General features: G+C 45.8%; 1 protein-coding gene across 2 annotated transcripts in view; it reads left to right on the top strand.

Annotated features, from left to right (window-relative positions):
* The first annotated feature begins 8,449 nt into the window (after window positions 1–8,449).
* Window positions 8,450–10,363, top strand: part of RSPO4 (R-spondin 4) — a 41,070-nt gene continuing 39,156 nt past the window's right edge. For both annotated transcript variants that reach the window (XM_082361473.1, XM_082361472.1), the window contains exon 1: window positions 8,450–8,702. In XM_082361473.1, coding sequence (XP_082217599.1) covers window positions 8,624–8,702 — 79 coding nt within the window. In that variant the 5' untranslated portion in view covers window positions 8,450–8,623. The remainder of the gene's footprint in view (window positions 8,703–10,363) is intronic.

The following is a 10,363-nucleotide window of genomic DNA, read 5'->3' as shown; positions in this document are numbered from 1 at the left end:
GTCTACTGTGAAACAACATTCAAGGTTCTGACCGAAAGCAAGATGGTAGCTTAGTCTGGGACTCAGTCCATGATCAAGAGTGGGGTCAAAGCCCCATCTGGGATCAGGATTATGATTCAGTCTAAGATCAGGGTCAAGTGTCGGTGTGTGATGAAGGATCAAGGCTCACTCTATGATGAGAGAATCAGGGTTCAATGTTACGACCAGGATCAGGATTCATCTTGGGTCCCTGAACCACCAAATAGGAGTCTATCACTTCCTGAGACCTTGGGTGAGTCAGTCCACCTACGAGGCCTCACTTTCCTCTTCTGTAAGCTGGGCTAACCATAATCCGTTTCCTGAATCCTTCCATAGTTAAATGTCAGGCCAGATGAAATAGCAGATGTCAGTAAGCTTTGCAAACTGTAGGGCACTGGGCAGATGTTTATATAAACACCCCAGAGGAAACCCCAAACAAGTCTTATTGTGGAAAAATCTAAATGTCACTAAGCCTCCTACTCCATCTTCTATCCCACTTTCTCTTCTGTCTGTAAAACTAATAATAGCTAACAGTTACACAGCATGGCCTTGGCCACTGTTTTAAGAGCTTCATGTATTTTTAATCTAATCCTCAAACAACTCTATGAAGTAGGTATTAATATCATCCCTATTTTCAGAGGAGGAAACTGAGGCAGAAATAAGTAATTTGCTTAAAGTCACACTTAATACATAGGAAATCTCTGGTTCAAATCCAGGCAGTTTGGCTCCCAAGTCTATGCTGTGTATAGGAACTAGGGTGGGGGATGAGTCTGGGGGATTCTTCATGGAGCAGAGAGACAGGGGTAAGAGATGCAGGTCAGCAAAAGGCCTAAGGATGACCCATGGCCCCCAGCAGCCTGCCTGTGCCCAGGAGGCTGAGTGTCTCAGCAGACCCCACTCCTACACAGGGACATAAAAGGCTGGGGGGAGGAGCTGGCGGGTGGCATTAAGTCATCTCTTTAAACCTGTTTGTTTATGGAAAGAAATTTCGGGCCAGCTGCTGAAAACCTGTATTTTATGGGTAATTTTTCAATTTATTTCACACTGGTATTAAAAACAACAACCCAACCTACCATGGAGGCTGTGATTCCACTGGGGTTGGTGAGGGAGGGGTGGCTGACTTGAAGCAGCTCCTTTGTTTGCCTGAGCATCCCAGGGCCAAGGCTGCTTGCCTTCCCTCGGCAAAAACCAGACAAAGTGAAGAACGAAGACAGGGGTTGCAGAGGTTGTGATTTAAGAGGAAAACAAGATGAAGTCCGGTGGAGGAAGGTGGGGGGTTCAATGCCTCTCTTTTACGGATGATGAAACTGAGGTATAGACAATGGAAATTATTAGTGAAGATTTACTCTGGATTAGGCATTGCTTTTACCTGCACTACCTCAGAAGCAGTCAGGATAGAATTAGTAAAATACTGTCTTGGTTTGGGGTTGCTGAGAAGCAGACCCTGAGACACAGATTGGAGTTCAGGAAGTTCATCTGGGAATTGATCTTGAGAAACACAGGGCTGAGAATAAGGAGTGAAACAGGACCGAAAGGCAGCCCACGAAGGATGGGTCATCAAGATAGTTACCGCTGGGCACAATTGGAGCTCAACCGTGCTGGGGAGTTCTGGGAGACAGCATAGAACATGCCTCAGGCTCTCTCACTTACTGAAGGAGGGAGTGGGGGTATTTGTCCATCACTGGGTATCTCCACTCTGCTACTGAGTCTATTAGCAAAGTTTTTGGTTCAATTATTGTATTTTTCAGTTTTATAATTTCTTTTGGGTTCTTTTTTGTAACTTCTATTTCTTTGTTGAGATTTTCTGCTTCCATTTTTTTCAAAAGACTGTATAATTTCTTCTCAAAAGGTTTTTTTTTTTGATGGCTGCTTTAAAATCCTTGTCAGATAATTCCAATATCAGAATCATCATGGTATTAGCATTGGCTGATTGTCTTTTCTCAAACTATGGTTTTCTGGTTCTTCGTATGACAGGTAATTTTCTATATATCCTGGACATTTGGGCTATTATATTAGAAAACTCCAGGTCCTATTTAAATGTTTCATTTTAGCATGCAGTCTCACTGTTTAGGTATAGCATATAGGTTCTCACCTACTTTGGGGGCTGTAGTTGCAATGACCATTTGGTTTCCAGAGCCCTTGCAATTCTCTTCTGGCCTGCTTTGTTCTTCTGGTGTTACTGGGGTAGTATTATCCTAATACCAAAGCCAGACAAAGACAGTACACAAAAATATATAGAGATCAATATCCTTCATGAATATAGCTGCAATAATCCTTAATAAAATATTGTTCAGTAGAATTCAGTAATATATTAAAAGAATCATAAACCATGGCCAAGTCGGGTTTATTCCAGGGTGGAAAAAGGCTGATTCAACATTCAAAAATCAATGAATGTACCATATCAACAGGCTAAAGAAAAATCACATGATTATATCAATAGATGCAAAGAAAGCATTTGACAAAATCCAACACCAATTCATGATAAAAACTCCCAGAAAAAATAGCAATAGCAATAGCAGTAATAGAGAGGAACTGCCTCAACTTGATAAAGAGCATCTACAGAAAATCTACAGCTAACATCATACTTAATGGTGAAAGACTGAATGCTTTCCCACTAAGATTGGGAACAAGGCAAGGATCACTCTTGTTCAGCCAGTGCTGGAAGTTCTAGCCAATGCAATAAGGCAGGAAAAGGAAATAAAAGGAACATAAATCAGAAAGAAAGAAATAATAACTTTTATTTTATTTGCAAGTGACATGATTGTCTATTTTGAAAAGCCCTAAAAATCTTTTTAAAAGTACTCCTAGAATTAATAAGTGAGTTCAGCAATGTGGCAGGATAAAAGAGCAACACATAAAAATCAGTTGTATTAACCCAATCAAAAATGGGCAGAAGACCTAAACAGACATTTCTCCAAAGAAGACATACAGATGGCCAATAGGCACATGAAAAGATGCTTAACATCGCTAATTATCAGAGACATGCAAATCAAAACTACAATGAGGTATCACCCCACACCAGTCAGAATGGCCATCATTAAAAAGTCTACAAACAATAAATGCTGGAGAGAGTGTGGAGAAAAGAGAACCTTCCTACACTGTTGATGGGAATGTAAGTTGGTGCAGCCACTATGGAAAACAGTATGGAGGTTCCTTAAAAAAATGAAAATAGAGTTACCATATGACCCAGCAGTTCCACTCCTGGGCATATGTCCAGAGAAAACTCTAATTCGAAAAGATACATGCACCCCAATGTTCATAGCAGCACTATTTACAATATCCAAGACATGGAAACAACCTACATGTCCATCAACAGATGAATGGATAAAGAATATGTCATATATATATCTGAATTTGCCATAAAAAAGAATGAAATAATGCCATTTGCAGCAACATGGATGGACCTAGATTTTATCATACTAAGTGAAGTAAGTCAGACAGAGAAAGAGAAACATCATATGATATCACTTATATGTGAAATCTAAAATATGGTACAAATGAACTTATTTACAAAACAGAAACAGACTCACAGACATAGAAAACAAAAATTATGGGTACCAAAGGGGAAATGGGGGTGGGAGGGATAAATTAGGAGTTTGGGATTAGCAGATACAAACTACTATATATAAAACAGATAAACAACAAGGTCCTACTGTATAGCACAGGAAACTAAATTCAATATCTTGTAATAACCTATAATAAAAAAGAATATGAAAAAGAATACATATATATAACTGAATCACTTTGCTGTACATCAGAAACTAACACAACATTGTAAGTCAACTATACTTCAGTTTTTAAAAAATCAGTTGCATTTCTATATGCTAGGAATGAACACATGGGGCAGCAAAACTAAAAATACAGTACCAATCACAATTGCTTCTAAAAAAAGGAAAAGAAATACTTAGGTGTAAATCTAATAAAACATATGCATATGCTGAAAATGACCAAACATTGATTTTTTAAAAAATCAAAGAAGATCTTAATAAATGGAGAGACATATCATGTTCATGGATTGGAAGACGCAACATAGTCAAGATGTCAATTCTCCCCAAATAGATATACATACTTAAGGCAATTCTGATCAAATTCCCAACAAGATTTTTTGAAGATATAGACAAAATTACTATAGTATTTATATTGAAAGGCAAAGAAACTAGAATAGCTAAAACAGTTTTGAAAAAGAATAAAATGGGTAGGATCAGTCTACCCAATTTCAAGATTTCTTATGAAACTACCAAAATCAAGACAACGTGGTATTGGCAGCCAGAACAACACATAGTTCATGGAATAAAATGGATAACCTAGAAACAGATCCATACAAATATACCCAGTTAATTTTTAACAGAAGAGCAAAAGCAATTCAATAGAGGTAATACAGCCTTTTCAACAAATAATACTGGAGTAACTGGACATCCACAGGCAAAAAAGGAACCTTGACTTACACCTCACCCTTTATACAAAAATTAATTTGAAATAGATCATGGACTTAAATGTAAAACAATATAACTTCTAGAAAAAAATAGGAGAAAATATTTGAGACTTGGGACCAGGCAAATGTCCTTAGATTTAACACCAAAATCATGATCCATAAAAGGAAAAATTGATAAAGTAGACCTCATCAAAAGTAAAACCTCTGCTCTATGAAAGACATTGGTAAGAGAATGAAAAGACAAATTATGGACTAGGAGAAAATATTAGCAAATAACATATAGAATAAAGAAGTCTTAAAATGCAACAATAAAAAAATCTAATTAAAAATGTGCAGAAAGACATGCACAGACATTTTTGCCAAAGAGGATACACAGAAACTTGTATACAAATGTCCACAGTAGCTTTAGATTTAATAACCAAAAACTTGAAATTATTCAAATGTCTTTTGGTGGATGAATGGTTAAACAAACTATAATACATCCATATCATGGAATACTACTCAGCAATAAAAAGCAACTATTAATACATGCAATAACTTGGACAAATCTCAAGGAAATTATGCTAAGTGAAGAAAGACAGTCTCAAAAGGACACATACTGCATGATTCTGTTATATAACATAAGTGTAACAACATAATTATAGAAATGGAGAACAGATTAGTGGTTGTTAGGGGTTAGGGTGGAAGGGAGGGAGTGGGTGGGATCCTAAAGGAAAGCATGAGAGAGCGAGTCTTGTGATGGTCCAGTTAGGCATCTTGATGTGGTAGTGGCTACGTGAAACTATACATGAGATAAAATTGCATCCCAGGAAACTCTTCAATCCCTGGCAAACCAGGAAAGTTGGTCACTCTAGCAGGGGTCATCCAGCAGCCCTTGTAGCTCTGAGGAGGAGTTTGGGCTTCACCTGGAAGAAAAGCCAGGTCCTCTGGCTGCTTAGGAAGAAGAGCTTGTAGGGGCCAGAACTGACACGGCCAGAAGCTACTACATCAATGCGGCCAGAGTGGCAGACTGGCCAGATGTTCACCAAATGTTTGTTTTCCCCCTGAGCACATGGCTAGACTACATTTCCCAGCCACCTTTGCAGACAGATGTGGCACGTGACTGAGTTCTGGCCAATGAGATGTGGGGGGACATGATCTTCGCCTCCAATATGTGGTCCTCCATGCCCTGCCCCTTCCTCAGTGAGCTTTAAGCCATGTACCAGAGAGCAGAGCACAAGCTGGAAGGAACCTCGGTCCTGGCTATCCCACAGAGAAGGATTTGCTGATCAGGAACACGCACTGCGAGCATAATGCATTGCAGCCATTATACCCATCTTCATTTATTTGTGACGGTGTCCAGTAGTTCCTTAACTGATGGCCCCTGGTGTGTACACCTCCTATTCTGCCATCAGCACCACTGGTCTTGATGTCCTCCCTGTGCACCTATGTTGGGGGAAGGCAACTGGATGGCAGCCTGGGATTCCCAGACAGCCCTCTACAGCTACAGAGAACCCAAGACCCTCTGAGCAGCTCAAGGTTGGGTGGGGGCCTGAGTTCTGGCTCTTAGAACCCTGGAAATACCAAATTCTGAAAGGATTGGAAGGGCTCTCGGAGGACACAAAATCCCATCTGTACCACTGAATGAATGGGGAAACTGAGGCCCTGAGAGAGAATAGGAGGTAGTTGACGTCCCACAATGAATGAAGGGATGAGTGAACATTCATTCATTCTTTTATTCATTCCACAGATATTTATTTAGCACTTCATGTGTCAGGCACAAGGATAAAACAGAAGATTCCTGCCCTCATGGAATTCACAAACAAGCAAATTACAAACATGAACAGGCCTGGTGGTGCTCGGTACTACGGACAATAAAGCAGGACCAGGGGATAAAGGGCACAGGCATCTATTTTGTCTGGAGTGATCAGAGAGGGCCCCTCAGAGGAGGTAACCTTGAGTGGAGACAGGCCCTGAGGATATCTGAGGAAGAATTTTCCAAGCAGAGGTAACAGCAAAAAGCCCTACTGGGGACACATGGCAGAGTTTGAGAAGCAGAAGAAGGCGGGGGGCGGGGGCGCGGTGTAGGTGGAGCAGAGGGGTTTGGGGGAGAAGAGGCGAGAGGCTACAGGCTGCAGAGCTCTGTGGCTACTAAGTGGCCCCAGCCTCTGCCTGACGCCCATGCACCCTGCCCTTCCCCAGCCCTGCTCACCTGGGGGATGGCCTGCTCTGGACTCTGGAAACCTCAGGGCCGGTGCTGGCTGGGTAGGGGCTGACTTTCAAACTTCTTAAAGTTTGAACTTCTAGGGTCACCTCATTTCTCCAAGTACCCAAATTCCATGTATAAGCTGGGAGACTCCTGCATCTGGAGAACTCATTCATTCATTCATTCTACAAACATGTTGCATACCTGCTCTGTGTCCAGCATGAGCTAGGTTCCAGGCATCCCAATATGACCTCATCTCTGTCCTTAAAGAGTTGACAGTTCAGAGGAAGGGACAGACACATCCATAGTTACCACCTGGTGTGATGCAAGCTGTAATAAAGAGATTGTGGGAGCCCAGAGGAGGCACTGGACCTGGCCTGAGAATCAGGGAAGGCTTCCTGGATGAGGGGCATATTCAGGACTGGGTCCTGAATGAGTCAGTGGGGATGGGGGATGGGATGTAGACCAACATTCCATGGAGAGGCCACTCATGAAAGGCTCAGAGGTGTGAGAGGCTTGGAGGTGTCTGTGAAATACTGCAAGGAGTTGAGATCTGGGATTAAAGGGGTGAAAGGTGGGGTAGAGGGGAAGACGGAGATCAAAGAAGTCAGAACAAGAGGGCTTTGTAGGGTCTGGTGGATGGGGACCAATCTGGGACACCTGGGTGCCCATCCCACCTCTGCCTTAGACTTGCTGGGCTTCCTGAGCTAGGCACCTCCAATCCCGAGGCCTCAGTGGCCCCATCTGTGGAATGGAGCCATTTTGGGGAGGTGGCTCTGACATCCCACCAAGACCCCTAGGATGTTGTTTGTCAGTGTTCGTGGAGCCCTACAGAAGAAGAACAGCCAGGGCAGAGTTGCCTCACTCTCTGTGTTTCCCTCCCCCGACATGCCCTCAAATGTCCTCATTATACTGGGGGCCTCACTAAGGATGAGGACAAGGGGCTGGAGAAGGAGACGCCGGCATTTACCTTCCTTTTTTTTAAATCAAACTACACACACAGGATAAAGGAAGGATAATTGGTCATCAAGAGACTGTCAAGGGTAAGTTCCTCTGTGCCCCAAGCAGTAGCTAAAAGGGTGGACACTGGACCCAGAGAAACCACTGACCTGCTGTGTGGCCTTAGGCAAGTCACTTGGCCTCTCTGAGCTTTCCTTTCCTCCCCTGTAAAGTGGAGCTAATCAGAATAGAACCTCGCTGGGTTGTTTTGAAGATTATATTATGTGTAAAAGTGCTTAGAACAACGCCAAGCACATAGGCCTCAAAGTGATAGGCAGTATTATTCTTACTCTTTCTGTTTTTAGTGGGCAAGGTGGCCAGAGGCAGGAGTGTACCGTTTGTTGGGGAGAAGGAGGGATTTGGCTCTGAAAGGGTTAAAATTGTACCAGCTGCTCCCATCCTGTAGACAAGGCTGGAGGAAACACAGTCCAGGTCCTGGGCCCCTTCACTGGCTAATTTATCAGGTGCTGGTCACTTTGGGGCTTAGGAGAAAGAGGAAACAGAGAAAGCGGAAAAAGAAAATCCAAGGCGGAGAGTGGGGTGGAGGGAGATGCTGAGAGGACGGGGTCACCTGCGTCCGCGCGTCTGTACCTCTGTGTGTGGCGTGGAGGACCGTACCTGTGTATGCCGCGGGACAGTGCCGGGCGCGGGAACGACGCCAGAGAGCGCACGGCGTGACAGACCGACCTGGCCGGGCGACCCCCTCCACCCCCACTGCGCGCCTTCCCCAAGCGGGTTAATGCACCGCCCCCGCCTCGCTGGCTCCTCCCTGCCCGCCCCTCCCAGCCCCGCCGACGCCCTCACTAGACCTGGAGGCCGGCCCCTGGGCGGACTGCGGGTCCCTGGCTGCGGGATCTACCCCGCACTCGCTGATGCGCCCGGCGCGCCCTGAGCTGCCCCCGCGCCCGCTGTGCCGCCGCCGCCGGTAGCCGCTGGGCCGTCGGGCCTCCCAGGGAGCCCCGCGCGCCCGCCCAGACCAGGCTGCCCAGATGCGGGCGCCACTCTGCCTGTTGCTGCTCGTCGCCCACGCCGTGGACATGCTCCCCCTGAACCGAAGGAAGAAGCAAGGTACGAGGGGCAGCCGGCAGGGTGGCCGGAAAGGCGCAGCAGGATAGTCAGGGGGATCGCCCTTGGGGCATCTGCCTGCTGCCTGAAGCCCTGGGCTGTTAACTCTTCCAGACTGCTGTCAATCCCACTTTACAGATGGGGAAACTGAGGCCCCAGGGCACCCGTGGGGCAAGCTGGACCAAGAGGCTCTCCAGGGAGAGAAGGAGCTGGCAGGGCTCTCTCATTGCCCCCGCTCCCTATAATCACAGAATTGCTGGGGGGAGGGAACTGACTTTTGAAGAGACAGGAAGCCTCAGGTGGCAGGCTAGAGGTCGCAGGGCCTAGGGGACAGAGTTAGTGGCTCAGAAATCATCCCAAGCATCCATACTGAGCCAGGAGGTGACATAAAGAGCCCTGAGCTGGGAGTCCAGATGCCCCAGTCTCAGCCCCATTATAGACCCTGATCCCCCGCATCACTTTCAAGAAGCCAGTAATTTTTGGTGGGTTTCCCTCTGGTGAGGGCATGAGCTGCATGAGCTCAGAGAGACCTGAGTTTGAAGACATTTATTCTGGGATGACCTGGAAGATGTCCAGCCCCTCTAAGAGCCTCAGTTTTGCCATCTTGACCTCCTAGGGCCACTAAGAGGATGAACCAAGGTTCAGACCATAAATGTACCTGGGGCACAAAGCCAGGGGCCCCTTGCACTCTCACTTCAGGGTCCTGTGCCACAGCCCTTCCCTGAAGGAGTCAAAACATCCTCAGGAGATGGGTTTGAGGCTGTCCCTGCAGAGCCAGGATTGGCAGAGCCTGGGGGGCTGAGGAAGGTGAGCGAGTCCCATACCCGAGCTGGCAGCCCTTTGGCCTCTGGATGGCAGTCTGAGAATCAACAACCAGCCACTGTGCCCAGGGTTTTCTAGTCAAGGAGGGAATCCCCACTACATCCTCGTGGCATAGGGCTTATCCCATTCTAAAAGCCAGGTGCCAAGGCTCAGACAGGCTAAGTAACTTTGCTCGGTTGACCAGCAGGTGAATGAAGACCCTGTGTCTTCTTTCTTTGCAGCTCTGGTGTGAGGTCTGAGCTTGGCTACATGGGAAAGAGAACGAGAGTCTGCCCTCTGGGGGTTTCTAGTCCACCTGAGTGAAAAAGCCCTAAATAGACACAGTCACTCCTCGAGTGAAACAGGAGGCAGAGAGAGACTGTGGGAGAATTGGGGGTGGGATTGGGTGGGACAGAGAGACTGTGGCCTGAAGGACTCCAGCTCCAGGTGTGACTGGACAGAGGGATCCAGGAAGGGGAGAGGTGGGTGGGCTTCACATGAGCTGGGGGGCATCTGGGACCTCATGGGGACACTGCTCTGTGAATGGCCCTTGTATAGTAGTTACGGTCATGGACTCTGGAGTCAGCCTGCCTTGTTCAAATCCCTGCTTCCCCAGTTACCAGCTGAGTGACCTTGGGGAAGTCACTTTGCCTCTCTGAGCCTCAGTTTACCCATCTGACGGTCTTTTAGAAGCTCTCTAAGATCTTTCTCAGTTCTTAAAAAGACCAAAAAAATAGATAAATAAAAACTGTCTCCTCAGCGACTCCTCTTTAAAATAGGAATAATAATCCTCTGTATCCAACTCACAGGGCAGATGTGGGGAAGACTGAATGAGTTAGTGTATACGTTACATGAGTAGCCAA

The sequence above is a fragment of the Balaenoptera borealis genome, assembly GCF_965194805.1.
Source record: "Balaenoptera borealis genome assembly, chromosome: 16".
In the NCBI taxonomy this organism is placed as follows: domain Eukaryota; kingdom Metazoa; phylum Chordata; class Mammalia; order Artiodactyla; family Balaenopteridae; genus Balaenoptera; species Balaenoptera borealis.
The sequence above is the reverse complement of the archived record's forward strand: the minus strand, read 5'-3'. Positions and strand labels throughout refer to the sequence as shown.